Raw genomic sequence first — 18,162 nt, 5'->3', positions numbered from 1 at the left:
GTGCCTGAAAATCTCTTTGAAGCTTTTGTTAACCTTTGAAAACAGGATAAAATAATCATTAGGATATCGAGGCTTCTTTCTTCCACGGACATGCACTTTTTCCAGCCGTTCGTGCTGGTGTTTCCTCACGTTGCCTTTTTGTGATAGTGCCCTTCTACGGTGCGCCACTCATGACCTTCAGAGCTGCACACTGACACCTTTGTTCCTCGTGACCTATATAGGAACTAGTCTTCTGTAAGGTAGCGAATAGAGCGAGTTGGTAAACGTTATGCATGATGAAAACGGCTCAAACGACGACGACGGAGTGAAGACAACAAACGCGACATGACGAAGCTGTTCTCGCAACTAAAGTTTTGTTAGTGAAATTAACAAAAAGAAAACAGTGTAGGCGACACTGACTACATCAACAAATACCTACTTATATATTAGGCACAACAAAATATTTGAAGCTGAAACTAGTCACCACATCGCTATTCATATTAGCCCGCAAAAAACAAACCATTTATCTGACAGCGCTACCGACGGCGCACTGTCAGCTATCAATAAATTGTTGCCTATTTTTTTACCGGAGTACGATGTTCTGATTTCATACTTGCGGCTCCATTAATATACAGAATGGGTGATTACTAATTTCTGAGGAATTAGTAAATATTTCCAATGAACTTCAAGAATATTACAAAAAAGAGGATATATTTTTAAAGAAGTAATGAATGCGCCATGTTTCACGCAAAATCCGCTAAACTAAAAAAAAAAAAAAAAAAATTGGTGAGCTTTTCTTCGCATTTGCTCAAAGGCCGGTGAGCTTTTCTCCGCATCTGCCGGTTTTGCGGTGAGCTTTTCTCCGGTGAGCTTATCTCCGGTGAGCTTTTCTCCGGTGAGCTTTTCTCCGGTGAGCTTTTCTCCGCCGCCCATAACAACTCATACAATGCGCCGTGATAAAGTGCTTTTTGTCTTTGTGTGTGTGTTTTCGTGACATCTAACCTCTGTTTGCGCTCTGACTAAGAATGAAACCATGTATACTAAAACATCGATAGTGGTCTCTATTTTTAGCGACGCTCGCACACGTCTTGCCTTTGACGCAGTGGCATTCTCATCTCCCATACACGGACATTTGGACAAAATAGGTTGGTCGGCCTTCACTCATTAGCTGCGGAACGTTTTGACCGTGACGTATGTATAATTCAAAGAAGCACCGACAGGCGGGTGCCCCTTTGAAAACAAATCATGTTCGCGTAGAGATATTTAGCGGCTATAGTATAGCCCGTGGGTATTTATTTCTAGGCCAACTCGTCGGCGTCAGATGTCGGCTTGACGAGCCCCACACTCTCCCCTTACAGCAGATGGCAAATAAACCAACAACAATATTTGTCGATGGGCAATTGATTGAAGAGGCCAATCGGTAGTAGGATGACTCGACAAAGGGTAATTCATCAAAAATTCCAACTCGTTGACAATTGTTTGTGAGGCCATTCAGTTTCCACATTGCACTCATCTTCTGTATTAGAACACATACACATGTTAGACATTTTAATATAAGCAAGTTTCGGGCACCGGATATTTTTTTGAAAAGCTGTTTCACCGAATTTCGCATCTCCCGGTTCGTCGAATTTTGATATGAAATCATAATATAATTATTATAGTTGTCACTTCTTCAATTAGAAATGGTTACAGATAATTATAAAATAAAAGTAGGCTTTCGCAAAAATTATGTCGATTATAGGCTATGCCAACGTAGCCGAACAGTAAAAAAAAAATGTTATGAGGGTGTTTTTGTTATGGTTCAAAAAAGACAAAGGCGATTCTTCAAATGAGCACTGGTCACACAGGCCGACTGGTAACATAATTAAAATAAAAGCACCGACTTCACAGAACAGGAAAAAACAATTTCACTAGACCTTTCGCCTCCATGAATAAACGCCTCCATGAATCATGAATAACCAACTCGCCCAAGCTGAAGTTCTGACCAGTTTCGCCTCCCTTGCGGGAGGCATCTTCAGTAGTCACACAACAATGCCTGTGTAAGCTTCGTGGATTGCTGCGATTGGATCGGACGCGGACGGATCGGACGCGGATTCCGGAGCTCGAAGCTAAGTGAAAATTTGTTGTTTTGTATCTGAGTTTGGTTTTAAGTGTACTACTTATGGCTTAGCATAAAGTAGATTCAATAGAGCAGTAGCATCGGGGAGGTGAAATGGGAATGTAGGGGGAAGCGATTGTAGCGGTAGTGTAGGGTCACGTGTCGGGACACGTGTAGTTCAAATTTTTTTGGCGGGCGCTTTGTCTCGGTCAGTTAATTTGAAATTATATAGGGACACTGTTCCTTCTCTTCAGTTGGATTTAGAGGTATTTGGGGAGGACAGGAGCGCGAATGGCAAAAAAACCGGACAAGGCCAAGCCAGACAGGGCCAAACCGGATGTGCCCAACGTGGCATGCGGTAAGTGTGAACGATGGTGCTTCCTCATGGAAACCCCGTTCGGGAGCGTGGAGGAAGCAGCGGACAAAGAGTACCAATGCCGGATCTGCGTGAATGCTGATGAGGTGAAGGGGATGTTGGAGATGATGAGGGGGGAACTCGGGAAGGAGCGGGAGGCTCGAGAGAGAATGGAGCTGCAGATGAAGGAGGCTAGGGAGGGGCTCAGGGACGAGAAGGGCGAAAACAAAGGGGTGGACGGGGGAGAACTTGGCGGGCAGAGGAAGGGAACACACGTACAGTGTGGTGACTGCAAAAAGTCAGTGGACATAGAGGACACAAGGTTTGATAGCGTAGACGAGGCAGGGATGACAGAGTTCATGTGTAGAATGTGCGTCCTAAACGCACGACAGGACAGGCTGGAAGCAGAGAACACAGAGCTGATGGCAAGGATTGTGAAGTTAGAGGCAGAGCTGGAGAGGGAAAGAAGTGAAAGGCAGACAGTGGACGACAAGCTGGCGAAGGCGAACGAAGAGTTGGCAGATCTGGAGGTGGTCCTTCTGCCATCGGACATCACAGCAAACGACACGGTCGTAGAAAGTGATGGGGGGAGGACGTACAAAGAAGCACTGAAGCCGGGAGGAGAAGAGACGGGAAAAGGGGAGGAAAAGTCAAAGGGCAAAGCCCCTGCTTTAGTGGAGAGTAGGCAGGACATGGAGGGCAACGTGATCATAGCAGGGGACTCCAACATGGAAAGGTGCAGGAGGGCAATAGCTGAAAGGGTGAAGGGGGACGCCAGGGTCCGGATTGGGGTGTTGCCTGGACAGACAATGAGGGCGGTGATTGAGGGGGTGAAAGATAAACTATGGGAGACAAAAGAAGGCCAAAACCTCGTGGTGATAGCGGGGGGACTGAACGATGTATTACGAGGGAACGGGGGAGGGGTGGGGAAGCAGTTGCGCAGGGGAGTGCTGGAGTTGAGGGCGACATCAGACAATGTAGAGATCCATGTCTGCACAGTGCCAGAGGTGAGGGGCCAGGGCGTTCACATCGAGAGAGCCGTGGTGGCCGCAAACCGGGACATCAGGAGACTGGGAAGGGAGATGGGTTTCGGGGTGATGGACATGAATTGGGAGGTGCGCAATAACAGAGCGAAGGCTTTTGAGGGGACCGGTATCCATTTCAGCCCCTACGTGGGGAGGGCCGTTGGGTGGCGGATGGCAGGGAAGGCGGTGGCTTTTTTAGGAGGCCCCAAAGCTCTAAGGGCGAAGAATCCTGCCAGGAGCGAGGCGAAGGGCCCGTAGGAGAGGGGAGGTGGGGTGGGCACATCAGAGAGACACCGGAGGGCAAAGGGGTAGAGGAGAGCGGCAATGTGGGTTTGGGGGAGGTGGCCAGGGAGGGTGGGAGGAAGCCACGCAGAAACAGGAAGAAGAAGCTACTTAACATAGCTTTCATAAATATGCAGGGGGGCAGGAACAGAATAAAGTGGGAGGAGATTGAGGAGCAATTAGAAAGCGAAAACTTTGCAGTGTATGGATTAGCAGAAACACATCTGAGGGATTTGGAAGAACCACCACACATACCGGGATATCATTGGATGGGATGCAACCGGGCCAACGGGGAACGCAAGGGAGGCGGATTAGGGATTTTAGTGAAGGGTCAGGAATGGGAAAGGGAACGAGAGGACTGCAGGGAACACATGTGGATCAAAGGCAATATTGGAGGTTTAGACACAATCCTGGGTTTTGTGTATCTAAAAACAGGGAACGATGCAGGGGAGGAAAACGCAGAACACTTAACATGCATATCAGGAGACGTTAGGGAAATCGGCACTAACAAGGAAATAATTATCCTGGGGGACATGAATGCACATTTGGAAGACTTTGATGGACATACGGATACAACAGGTAGGATGTTAGAGGAGTTCTGTGAAGCTCTTGATCTGGTATTGGTTAACGCCCAGGTAAAATGTGATGGAAAAATAACATGGGAGAGAAAGAACTCACACTCGACTATCGACTACTGTTTAATGTCACGGAAGATATACAACAGACTTGGAGGTATGGAAATAGATGAGGAAAGCACAAAAAGTCTGGGGAGCGACCATAAGAGAATCAAGATCAGATTTGGCACAGTAAAATCAGAAACGCAAAATCAAAAACAAGAGGGTAGAAATAACTTAAATGATAAACAATTACAGGAGGTATCTAAGCGGATCGAGAACATAGTGTCCAAGCTACCGGAAAGAGAATGGACATATGAAGACTTAGTTACTGTTTTCAAAAGAGAATTAGAGAAATATCGAACCAGGCAAGGAGGAAGGAAACATAAACGCAAGCTCAAAAGCTGGTGGGATAAAGAGGTTAAGGCAGCAATATCGAGACGCCAAGCGGCATCTAGAGAACACAGATGGGCAAAAAATAAGGGGGCCACTCCAGCCGAAGTGACAGCAAAATGGGAGGACTTTCAGGAACGAAAGCGGGAGGCATCAACATTAATACAGGCCAAAATTGGGAGGGCAGGGGTCCAGTGGATGATAGAGATAAACCAAAAGGATAGGAATGCGGCAAAAAGGTTCTGGGAACACATCAGTGCACAGGGAAAAAAGACTGAGGAGTACCAGAAGACACTAATCACACAGGAAGGGACAAAGGTAGAGGGGGAAGAGGCAAGGGAATACATTAGACATACAATCGAAGCAGCATTTTCAGAGTTAGAATCAGATCAGGCCATAGGGAATAATAGCATCTACACAACACAAGAGGAGGATCATAGTGAAGGAGAGGAAACGACCATAGGGGAATGGGAGAAAGCAGAAGGAAGGGTTCCGGCTGGAACTGCGACAGGTCCAGATGGCATACCAATGAGACTGATAAAAGTTCTAGGCCAAACAAGCAAATTGAAACTAAGGCAGGTGATTGACCAGATACTTATGGGAGGGGAGGTACCCAGTGACTGGAAATTGAGCAGAATGAGATTATTATATAAGGGCAGGGGAAACAAAGACAGTATCAAATCATACCGACCAATCACAGTAACTTCAGTAATATACAGACTAGCTATGCAAATCGTAAAAAGAAGAATGGAAGAATGGGCAGAGAGAAAGCAGATTCTGGGGGAGCTCCAAAACGGTTTCAGGATGGATAGACGATTAGATGATAACTTGTTCATAATCACTCAGTGCATAGAGATAGCAATGACAAGCCAAAGGCCATTATGGGTAGCATTTTTGGACATCAAAGGGGCATATGACAATGTGAATCAGGAAAAACTTTGGGAACAGCTAAAAGGGTATGGCCTAGGGGGAACCACGGTTAAGTTCCTAGAACGGGTTTATACGGAGAATAGGGTGATTATAAAATGGGAAGCCGAAACTACAAAACCAGCAGCAATAAAAAGAGGACTTAGACAGGGTTGCCCATTGTCTCCCCTGCTCTTTATGATATACCTCAGTGAGATGGAAAAAAGATTAGAACAGTGCAACCTAGGTTTTGACCTGAATTACATGGAGGAAGGACATAAGGTAAATCAACTATTGCCAGGGTTAATGTATGCAGATGACATTGTACTCGTATCAGAAAGCCGTGAGACAATACAGGAACTGATTAGAATTTGCAGCGGGGAAGGGGACAGTTTAGGACTAAAATTCAGTAGGGACAAGTCGGGTATAATAGTTTTCAACGATGAGAAGGGGGAACCCCTGGAGATACAGGACACAGTGATAGAACACGTAGAAAAGTACAAATATCTAGGGGTCTGGCTCAATGAAGGAAGGAAATATCTAGAGGAACACGAGGAGAACACAATTAGAAAAGGGAAAAGAAATTCATCTATTATGAAGCTCAAGGCACTATGGAACTATAACAGATATGAAGTGGTCAGAGGTATATGGAAGGGAGTGATGGTGCCAGGACTGTCTTTTGGCAATGCAGTGCTGTGCATGAAATCTGAGGTTCAATCAGGGCTAGAAATTCGACAAAGAAGCGTAGGCAGATTGGCGCTGGGAGCACATGGAAAAACACCAAATGAGGGAGTACAGGGGGACATGGGATGGTCGTCTTTTGAGAGCAGGGAGGCAATTAGTAAGTTGAAATTTGAACAAAGGTTGACTGAAATGGAGGATACGCGGTGGGCACGTAAGGTATTCAAGTATTTATACATGAAAAGTTTAAACACAAAATGGACCAACCGAACCCGAAAGCTTACATTCAAATATCTACACACAGGTGATGGAACTGAACAGACTACGTCAGTGAAAAAGAAGGTGAAAGAGGCGGAGAGGAAAATGTGGGAGGGGAGAATGCAGGAGAAATCAGCTTTAGCAGTGTACAGGTCACGAAAGCAGGAGATAAGAAAGGAAAAGCTATTTGACAATTCACTGGGAAGTGCTTTGCTGTTCGAGGCAAGAACGGGAGTTTTGAGGACACGGACATATAGGGCTAAATTTCAGGAGACCGACACGTTATGTGCCGCCTGCCATAATGATAGCGAGACACTGGAGCACTTGGTTTTGAAGTGCACGAGGCTTCGTCCTGCCCTCCCTGAAGGGGTAACGGATTTGGCCGGGGCCCTGGGTTTCACTGGCGACGATGGAAGGATGGTAGAGAAAAAGATTACAGTGACAAAGAGACGATTAGAGGATTGGTGGAAATTATCTAGGGAAAATTAAATGATGGACAACTAACTAGCACAGCTGGGAACAGGCGGGACAGAGGAAAATTGGGACTCCCTCCCGCGTGGCTCCGGCCCAAAGTCTCAACCCTGTCTCCCAGTGGGTCCGGTGCTGGGGTAACGCCGAAAAGGTTTGACCAGAGGAAAATTGGCGACTCCCTCGCCGGGGGGAAGAGGCAGGGGGGTGATGTTTTTTTAGTTTTTTTGCCCGATCCCCCGAAGGTCATCCTGGTGATATCCCACACTGCCTGGTGATAGTTAGGGGGAGAAAAATTGGTCTTAAAAGGGCGGGAGGAATCACGTTTTTTGTCTTTTTAGACTTAGGCTAGGTGGCGCAAGCTACCGCCCGTTACAAAGGGAATAGCCATTAACATCCATCCATCCATGGAGAGGGCCGCGTTTTTTGTTACACACGGATGTGTGTGTCCCTGCGAACAAACCACGATTCTAGGATTTTCGGGACCCCCATCTGTCCTCCCTCGCCAAGGTCGTCGCGGCCGGGAAGTCAAAATAATGCCCTATTGTCCACACATAGTACACCAGTTCAGACTTCAGTCGGGTCGCGTGGGATGCGCACGTGACGTCACGCTTGTGTTTACAAAGCAAATGAAAAGTTCAACCTCAAGTCAACGCTATTTATCAAATATGTCCGTACTTCGTGGAGAGGGCCGCGGTTTTTCTTACACACGGATGTGTCTGAGAACAAACACGATTTTAGGAGATTTTCGGGACCCCCATCTTTGTCATAGGGTGACTCGTTTATCGGACTGTTCGTCGCAGCGAGAGTACAGGGAAGGATAATAATTCATACCCTATATCGTGCAGAAGAGAAGAATATAAAAAAAAAAAGAAAACGAAGCGAAAATTTCGATTTCCTTTCTTGTGGACAGGGCATTGTAGGTGAACGTGGCTTCCTTGTTTGATTCGCCAAAGTAGCAACAAAGCGACATTTTACGATCGAGCGAGCACCGTCGGAAACACTGCCCAAAATAATTCTATAGGGAGTTTCACGGCTTTCCACTGCGACATAAGCACGTGGATAGAAAAACAAATATTGACAACAATAATTGTCGAATATTTTTGGCACGCTCACACCTGGTTTTTCTTCATAATTTGATAATAATAATAATAATAATAATTTTTATTTGCACGAGAAAGTTTGCCCACTCAGCGGCGTGCAAGGCTAGACAGAAATTTTAGTACCCTTACGCATGTGCGCCTGCTAGCCCGCCGCTGAGTAGGTGTAAACATAAACAGTAGTCGTAAATACAAGATAACCTATATACATGTATAAAAACAACGAATAATCATAACCCAGAGGGGAAGATATGAAACCTCGCTGTGCCCCACCCCACCCCCCCGCAGACCACGGCGGAGGCCCCAGCCACAAGCCCAAACACGCGAGCGCACCGCTGTGTGCGGTGCACCCCGCGCAGCCGAGCCCGCAACCGCGGCCCCCGCCACGCCACGCCCCATGCAGGGTGACACGAAGCACGCGCGAAGACCCTTGGGCGAACCTCTTACGGGCCATCAACTTGTGAACAGATGCTGGCCGTATCGTTTGCATAGCTCATGGGATTCCTCCCTGCCCCGCGGAAGAGGCTTGCGCTCCCTCAGCGGAACAGAGAGAAGCTCACTTACGCCTGCAGGGATCGCGGACAGACCATGTCTTACAGTCCTGGCATGCAGTGGCGCAGGCTGGCCAGTACGTCTATTCACACGCACTGCCGTTGATAGGTACGACCCGGTCAGTGAGCCGTCCAGCGTGCGGCAAACCAGGCGCACGCGAGCCATTCGCCGACGTTGCTCAAGTGGCCGCCACCCCGCAAGTTTAAGCCTGGTTGAATAATCTGCGTCCGTGGAGCCCGAAGCGCGTGCGCAAAGAATCCGGGAACCGCGTCTCTGCACGCTCTCAATGCGGTCCACGAGATGCCGCTGAGACGGGGACCACACTGAGCTACAATACTCCAATGACGGCAGCACGATCGATGTATACAAGGTGCGGAAGGCCGAGGGTCCACATGGCCTGGACACCCGAGACACAAACCCCATGGATCGTCGAGCCTTGGCCACGACACTGGCTATGTGGACAGAAAAATCCAGTGTTCTCGTAAATGTGACCCCTAAGATGGTGAGAGAGTCGCATGTGGCTAGTGGCACACCGAGCAGATGGTAGCAGGGTTTTTCCACCTTACGGCCGCTGCTAAAGCGCATCACGGCACTTTTCGAGGGGCTAAGCCGCAGGCAATTGTCAGTCGCCCAGCCCTTTATGTTGTTGATGTAGTCTTGGAGGAGGAGGCAGGTGTCGGGGGAAGTAAGTGGGGCCAATATCGACGTGTCGTCCGCGTACTGGACGAGGGGGAACCTGTCGTCCCGGGGCATGTCATTGACGTAGATTAAAAATAATGTAGGACCCAGGACCGACCCTTGTGGCACACCGGAGGGAACGTTGATGACTCATATGTTGATTTTGTTTGCGGAACCGTACTTCTGACCGGCAATTTTATTGCGTACGCGAAGCTTTTGCGTGCGATCCACTACAGTTAATTATTTTGAGGTGTCCAAGTTGAAGCGGTGCGTGTTATTTTTCGATCTCTGTCCGAATGATACAAAGTTTCACGTTTTCACCCTGTGAGTGAAGTGAGTTGGTCAGTGTTAGCATCGAAGGCTAACTTCGAACTCTAATTTGGAAATAATGTCTCTGTTGCCGCATCGCAGACAAAGATATATATGCTCTTATCACTGTAGCAAAATAACGTGGCAGGATTTGTGCTCTTGTTATGATCGTGTACCATTGTAGTCGACGTCATCCCAGCACGGCGTAATTCGGTTCAGCCCTGCAAACCACACTTGGGAAAAAAATGAAAGTTTGCACCTTGTTTGTTCAATTTTTTGTTATACTGCAGAAACATATTGCGCCCCGTGTTTTTGAAGGCACGGTAGACGGTGGTGACGGTGAGGTGACCGACCCCCATGTCAGCCGGCGTCTCGCTCGACCTCCTCGGAGGACAGGTCGTTTTTACTGGTGACTGGTGCATACGTGGAGCAACTCCGCGCGCATTGCGTTCTTCATCTCAGAGAACGCAATACATGACTCAGCTCTATCTCGTCATCGCTCCAAAATGACAAGTGGAATTCGCAACTGTAGTCGGTGACAGGTCAAGAACGAAGTGGGAGCTCCTCCCACCCTGTTCCACTTCAGCGGAGCGAACGGGGGAGAGGAGGTCGCCCCCTCTCCAGCGTTCGCAAATGGCAAATATTAGTTTATTATGCCACTAACTGTCAATTTACGCTCGTTCCTTTACGTTCGCCGCAGCCGATAATGTTATCCCCGGGAATACCAAAAGTATAATTTCTTTCAGCAAAAAAAACAAACAAAACAAAACAAAACAGAATAATAAAACGCCCGGTATATCACAGCTTTGACAACGCTTCACGTGTGTGAGGTTCGATGACCGACAGAGAACCACCGCTGGCCGTGCTCCCGAAGCGGGGAAGTGCAATCTATGGAGACCGATCATATTATCAGAAAGGTGCAGACTAGGGAGCCTTCATGTGCGCCAAGCGCACATGGAGGCACTCTAATGCGGACAATCCAGGAAAAGTATTCTTGCAACTATGAGGTTCCAGTTGTACTTACACATGCATTATCGTCAAATTTGACGGAGTTCCTTCCAACACTAAAGAGTTGTCAAGAGTGAAGATTATAAAGGAGAATATCAGCAGGAATCTATTGTCTGTTTACTGAAAACAAAACAAGCATCAGAAAAACGCATTTGGGCGGCCGGGGAGGCCAGAAGCACGGACTGCGCGCACCCAGCGTGGAACCAGCGAATGAGAGGGCACTCCTAGCAATCTGTTTTCAGAATACACGCTCGAGAATTTTCAACAATATCACGCGAGCGCCGACCGGCCTGTAGATCAGCGCATCGTCACGGCGCGAAGTAGCGATATCAATGACAGTACGCGCGTGCGCAGAAGAAACGCGCCGAAGTCGGCGTCGGCTGCTAAGCTGTTTCCCCAATCACGACCCACCCCTGGCGCGACGCCCACCGCTTGCTCCACCCCATAAGCAGGGGACCTAGTAATCAAAGCGACACACACGGTACGCAAACACGAACAGCAGCCAGTAGGAAGGACACCGACACGAGCTTAGTCAGCGAACGAAAAGACAGACACAAACTTCACTCTAGGCAAACAGAGCAGGGGTAGTTACAAGGGGGTTTACTACAGTTGATCGAATGCCATTTCATCGAAGCACGTTTTAGAGAACGGGCTCGTTTTATCGAAGCACGGTTTAGAGAAAGAAGAGACTCAGTTTAGAGAAACGCCGTTTATCGAAAAGGGAACAATATTTAAAAATGGCTTTCCTACTTCGCGCGTGCATCACTGGTGCGCGTGTTAACCCAAGCCCCCTGCTGCGCTTCCGCCGCTTCGCGGCGGCAGTCTACAGGGCCACCCACACTAGCGAAAAAACGCGCCCGGCGCGCCGATAAATCGGTTAAGCGGCAAGATAAAGGGCGCGTCTCTGCACGCGCTCGTGGCGCCGACTGTGCTTCGGCGACATTTTGTTACTTGCCGCGATCGGCGTGCCACGCGCGTTTTCTCGCCAGTGTGGGCGGCCCTTACGGCGGCTGATTACAAAATTGTTAACTCACCTGATTTACCCGTACACGCCGCTTCGCGGCGGCCGAATTCGCTAAAAGGAAGCTCATCGCCATTTTCTCTAAACTGGGTTCTCTACAAAGGGATTCGATAAACTGGGGTCGGTAAAACGGCGTTCGCTAAAACGAGCTTCTCTAAACCGCATGACTCCGGTTACAAGGATGAGATGCGTGCGCAGACGGAGGTAAGCAGTGCACAATAAATACGCGAAAACTCGCAGCAACCGAAGAACTACGCAGCAAACACGTACGTGCACACGCACCAGAAGCACGTGCGTCACGCTGCGTATCTACGCAGAACTGGCGATTTTGGCATTTCGGTAATTTGAAACTTCGATATCGATTCCGTGAACAATTTATTCAGCAAACTGAACCGGTGAAGCCTCGCATAAAAAAAAAAATCGTTTAACAATATGAAAGCGACTGAAATTCTTCCTAAAAGCTATATTAGCAGAAAGTACCGTGTTATAAAGGACCTCACGAGTTTCGACCAAGTTTTCCAGCACGTTATTTTGCAAGAAACGGAAGAAGCCAAGTGTACAACCAGTTTCCGAAGCTGGCAACCACAGCTGGAATCAGAGCCATCCTCGGCAGTTTCCTGAACCTCGCGTCATGGCCTCCGAGATCCCGAAGCGCGCGAACGCTTCTCCGGCCGTCCCATTCGTGCGGAGAGGGCGTAATTGAAAAAAGAGAAGGAGGCGGCGTGTCTCCGCGGGGAGGCGCTCCCAACCCAGTCATCGACAGCATGGCGCGAGGCTGAAGAGTTCAAGAAAAAGTCTTGTTACGTCGAGTTACTGCAACTTATAATTAAAAATGTTTGGGTATTGTGGTAGAACGATGAATAGCTGCTACGGGGACCTAGATAGAAAATTTGTTATGCTTATTTAATTATTTAATTTGAAATATTCATCTGGACATGTTGCGGCTAGCGCTACAAGCGCGCCTTTTGATATATTTGATTGCAATTTGTAGCACCTATAAAACTAAAAAAAGAAAAGCTCCGTATATAAAAAAATAGTACTTCCCTAAATAAAAATATTCATGTTGCAATATATTTTTTTTTACCTTCGCATGTTGTTTGGCGTAGCTTTTTGAGCCTCACGAGGTCTGATACTATATATGAAGTCCGTGTTGTCCTTGTTTTAATATTTTTAATATTACGCAATTTTTGCGGGTCGTATTGCGGTGTTTGCTTCTACTAGAAGTACCTTTAAGCCGAGGTCACTCTGCTTATACATTATACAAAAGACAGTCTGCAGATATCAGTCACCACGATATCCGTGGTTCAAACGCTGCGTGCCAACTCTCTAATTGAACTGCCTTGTGGCATTCGAAGCTGAGATCTCGTGGTGACTCGAGTGTGAATCTGTTCGCAGACTGTCTTTTGTATGATGTAGAAGCAGCGTGACCCCGGGTTTGGGGAAAAACCTTTGGCGGTGAGGTACAAGCACCTCGCAATGGTTTCGCCATTTTTTTTTTATAAACCTCGTGATAATTGTAGGTACTTATTGAAAAGGTGGGGCGTTATCTTGTAAACATCTAGTTTTTGGCACATGTAGCGCAGACCACCGTATCCCGTAATGCACTTTGTGATATAACTTAATTGATATGCAAACAAACAATGGGATCTCAGGAAAAAGAACTCTGGTTTATCCGCTATCCATTTCCGACAGCCGGCGCAGCCCGACCCGAAGCTAACTTTCACGGGCACGCTGCGCTTTATTTTAGCCCAGTATGAATAGCTCACAAATTGCGCGGCATGGCAGCTCGCTTGCAACTGCTACACATAGGTTGATTACGATGCTTACAGTAAATACTGTAAGCATTTTATTCTTGCTGATATTATTATTCGACCAATCTGCAGGCGTAGGCAGCTTGTTAAGAAAAATCACCCGATCTTCCTGTTCTGCGACCAAAAACGCGCGGAAAGAACGGAAAAAAACAAAAATGACAAGTAGAAGTAAACAAAACAACGTGTCACAGTTGGAAAGGAAGGGACACATCGCGACGGGTTTGGACAAAAGACGGGCAAAGTTCTAAATTAGCCACTTTCGCTGCGCACAACCGTTAAAAAAACAAAAAAAAAAAAAAAAACAGCAATGTCGTCGTCGCTTGCGGTGATCTGCGAGAAATTGTTCAGGAAGAGTACCCCTCCGGGAAACCTCTTCACCCCTATTGGGGATGCAAGCACTCGTGCGTACAGATGGTTTACGCCGGCGAGGGTGCACACGTTGTTTAGGCGCGTGTATGTGCGTGTTTGTGGTGAGAAGCGCTTGTATGATGGCGGCGCCGCCGGGGACAAAAAGAAACGCCGTGCCGCTAGTCCTCTGGAAGAGCATTCGCTGCACACACCGAACCATACAAAAACATATACCCACACACACATGCTTTAGCATCTGTTTATCCCCCCACTGTGGTTCATCTACCAACCCCCGAACATAATTCCAAAGAACAAGCCGTTAAAAAAGAAAAAAGAAAGTAATGGTCGGTTTGGCTTGCTTTGGCCCCCCTTGTAGATGTGAATACAAGACCCGTATCCTGCCCGGTCCCTACAGATTGCAATCAAATGTACCAAAAGGCGAGCTTGTAGCGCTAGCCACAACATGTCCAGATGAATATCTCAAATTAAATACAGTAATTAAATACGCACAACAAATTTTCTATCTGCGTCCCCAGAGCAGCTGTTCACCGTTCTACCACAATACACAAACATTTGTAAGTATAAGTTGCAGTAACTCGACGTAACAAGACTTTTTCTTGAACTCCTGAGCCTCGCGCCATGCTGTCCATGACTGGGTTGGGAGCGCCGCTTCGCGGCGAGCGACGGAGTTAGCGCAATTACACTCTTCTGCTGGGGAGCGAGACGATTGGGACGGCCGGAGAAGCCTTCGCGCGCTTCGGGGATCTCGGAGGCCATGCTCGCGTAGTCATATTTCAGCCACCGCCACATAGAGGGCGCAACCAGACATCCAATTTGTGTTTTCTGTGTGTTTTATGATTCTTTTTAATAAATAGGCTCGATTAGTGAAAATGTGGGCTAATAATCAGGACCTGGAACAGTAATCTCCATTTAATACTAAAAATATCGGCCTAAATGTCTGCCAAAAGGGGTCAAAATACTCGTTTTTGACTATCAACAAATACGTGATTTCACCTATATTCAAACTTTTTTTATGGAAAATCAAAAGTGAAATTTAGAAAAAGGGCCTCGCTTTGCAAAGCGGTATATGTTTTTCTTTGCGGGCCTACAATTTTATTCATGTGTGCCAATCCCTAAGCGCTGTACCACTGTACTACCAAATGAAGTTTGCCAAAATTAACGGTTTTTGTCACTTTTCACGTGAGCATTCCGAAAAAAGTTTAAGCCATATTACAATGAAATTTAGCGTAACTCTTTCGACCATAATTACAAACTGATGTAAAAAGTTTCAAATAAAATGACCGAGTAAACAGATGGTAAAGCATGTATGTGTGGGTATATGTTTTTGTATGGTTCGGTGTGTGCAGCGAATGCTCTTCCAGAGGACTAGCGGCACGGCGTTTCTTTTTGTCCCCGGCGGCGCCGCCATCATACAAGCGCTTCTCACCACAAACACGCACATACGCGCGCCTAAACAACGTGTGCACCCTCGCCGGCGTAGACCATCTGTACGCACGAGTGCTTGCATCCCCAATGGGGGTGAAGAGGTTTCCCGGAGGGGTACTTTTCCTGAACAATTTCTCGCAGACCACCGCAAGCAACGACAACATTGCTGTTTTTTTTTTTTTTTTTTTTTTTTTTTTTTTTTTTTACGGTTGTGCGCAGCGAAAGTGGCTAATTTAGAACTTTGCCCGTCTTTTGTCCAATCCCGTCGCGATGTGTCCCTTCCTTTCCAACTGCGACACGTTGTTTTGTTTACTTCTACTTGTCATTTTTGTTTTTTCCGTTCTTTCCGCGCGTGTTTGGTCGCAGAACAGGAAGATCGGGTGATTTTTCTTAACAAGCTTCCTACGCCTGCAGATTGGTCGAATAATAATATCAGCAAGAATAAAATGCTTACAGTATTTACTGTAAGCATCGTAATCAACCTATGTGTAGCAGTTGCAAGCGAGCTGCCATGCCGCGCAATTTGTGAGCTATTCATACTGGGCTAAAATAAAGCGCAGCGTGCCCGTGAAGGTTAGCTTCGGGTCGGGCTGCGCCGGCTGTCGGAAATGGATAGCGGATAAACCAGAGTTCTTTTTCCTGAGATCCCATTGTTTGTTTGCATATCAATTAAGTTATATCACGAAGTGCATTACGGGATACGGTGGTCTGCGCTACATGTGCCAAAAACTAGATGTTTACAAGATAACGCCCCACCTTTTCAATAAGTACCTACAATTATCACTAGGTTTATAAAAAAAATGGCGAAACCATTGCGAGGTGCTTGTACCTCACCGCCAAAGGTTTTTCCCCAAACCCGGGGTCACGCTGCTTGTACATCATACAAAAGACAGTCTGCGAACAGATTCACACTCGAGTCACCACGAGATCTCAGCTTCGAATGCCACAAGGCAGTTCAATTAGAGAGTTGGCACGCAGCGTTTGAACCACGGATATCGTGGTGACTGATATCTGCAGACTGTCTTTTGTATAATGTATAAGCAGAGTGACCTCGGCTTAAAGGTACTTCTAGTAGAAGCAAACACCGCAATACGACCCGCAAAAATTGCGTAATATTAAAAATATTAAAACAAGGACAACACGGACTTCCTATATAGTTTCAGACCTCGTGAGGCTCAAAAAGCTACGCCAAGCAACGTGCGAAGGTAAAAAAAATATATTGCAACATGAGTATTTTTATTTAGGGAAGTACTATTTTTATATACGGAGCTTTTCTTTTTTTTAGTTTTATACGTGCTACAAATTGCAATCAAATATATCAAAAGGCACGCTTGTAGCTCTAGCCGCAACATGTCCAGATGAATATCTCAAATTAAATAATTAAATAAGCATCACAAATTTTCTATCTACGTCCCCGGAGCAGCTATTCATCGTTCTACAACAATACCCAAACATTTTTAATTATAAGTTGCAGTAACTCGACGTAACAAGACTTTTTCTTCAACTCTTCAGCCTCGCGCCATGCTGTCGATGACTGGGTTGGGAGCGCCTCCCCGCGGAGACACGCCGCCTCCTTCTCTTTTTTCAATTACGCCCTCTCCGCACGAATGGGACGGCCGGAGAAGCGTTCGCGCGCTTCGGGGATCTCGGAGGCCATGCTCGCGTAGTCATATTTCAGCCACCGCCACATAGAGGGCGCAACCAGACATCCAATTTGTGTTTTCTGTGTGTTTTATGATTCTTTTTAATAAATAGGCTCGATTAGTGAAAATGTGGGCTAATAATCAGGACCTGGAACAGTAATCTCCATTTAATACTAAAAATATCGGCCTAAATGTCTGCCAAAAGGGGTCAAAATACTCGTTTTTGACTATCAACAAATACGTGATTTCACCTATATTCAAACTTTTTTTATGGAAAATCAAAAGTGAAATTTAGAAAAAGGGCCTCGCTTTGCAAAGCGGTATATGTTTTTCTTTGCGGGCCTACAATTTTATTCATGTGTGCCAATCCCTAAGCGCTGTACCACTGTACTACCAAATGAAGTTTGCCAAAATTAACGGTTTTTGTCACTTTTCACGTGAGCATTCCGAAAAAAGTTTAAGCCATATTACAATGAAATTTAGCGTAACTCTTTCGACCATAATTACAAACTGATGTAAAAAGTTTCAAATAAAATGACCGAGTAGGCGCCCAAAACTTCGCGACTGAAGTGCTTCCGCAAAGTCAATTTTTCTAAAGTAAATATCTGTCAAAATAAAATAAAAAACGAAAAAAGGGCCTCCGTTGACAATGAACGCACTCTTCTTCTATAACATTCTAAAATTAGAAAGAAATTGCTCCAATAGTGCACCCTGTACCACTGTACTACGAAACCATGTTTTGCCGAAAAGGTCAATGTTCGCGGGTGCCCTCTGAATTAGCTTTTTGCACTAGGAAAACAAATCCTACATCAGATAAAAGATAATGTTGTACACTACAAGATGATATATAACACATAATTTTAGCAAGCTTGAACACGCCACGATCGCATTTCGAAAACGTGCTGAAAGCGTCATATGTCATGGCCGCCGTGGGACCGCAGCCTAACTAGAAGCGAATCAGAAACAGACTGAAGCAACGATCAAATCTTTGGAAGAGCGAGTATCACTGTTAGAGCATAACCAAGCGCCTACCACAAGTTTGAACTCTGTCCAGCTTGAGAGCGAGGTGCGCCGGGACATTCTTGTGTCTCATCTTCAATCGAAGGTTGATGAAGTAGAAAATCGGAATAATCGGAAATTGGAATAAAAGAAAGAAGTGAACGTGAAAGCTGGCTGGATTCCGAGAA

At 46.5% G+C, this 18,162-nt stretch overlaps 1 protein-coding gene across 1 annotated transcript; it reads left to right on the top strand.

Moving 5' to 3' along the window:
* Window positions 1-2,213: 2,213 nt before the first annotated feature.
* On the top strand, window positions 2,214-3,888 carry LOC120843682. Its single transcript, XM_040215111.2, has one exon. It carries the CDS (start codon window positions 2,369-2,371, stop codon window positions 3,713-3,715), a length of 1,347 nt encoding a protein of 448 aa, XP_040071045.1. The 5' UTR covers window positions 2,214-2,368; the 3' UTR covers window positions 3,716-3,888.
* The last annotated feature ends 14,274 nt before the right edge of the window (window positions 3,889-18,162 follow it).

The sequence above is a fragment of the Ixodes scapularis genome, unplaced genomic scaffold (genome assembly GCF_016920785.2).
Source record: "Ixodes scapularis isolate PalLabHiFi unplaced genomic scaffold, ASM1692078v2 PGA_scaffold6__148_contigs__length_123643588, whole genome shotgun sequence".
Lineage (NCBI taxonomy): Eukaryota > Metazoa > Arthropoda > Arachnida > Ixodida > Ixodidae > Ixodes > Ixodes scapularis.
This window is presented reverse-complemented; position numbering and strand designations above follow the sequence as displayed.

Coding starts and splice junctions, on each gene's coding strand:
- LOC120843682 (XM_040215111.2), top strand. CDS start 2,369: ATGGCAAAAAAACCGGACAAGGCCAAGCCAGACAGGGCCAAACCGGAT.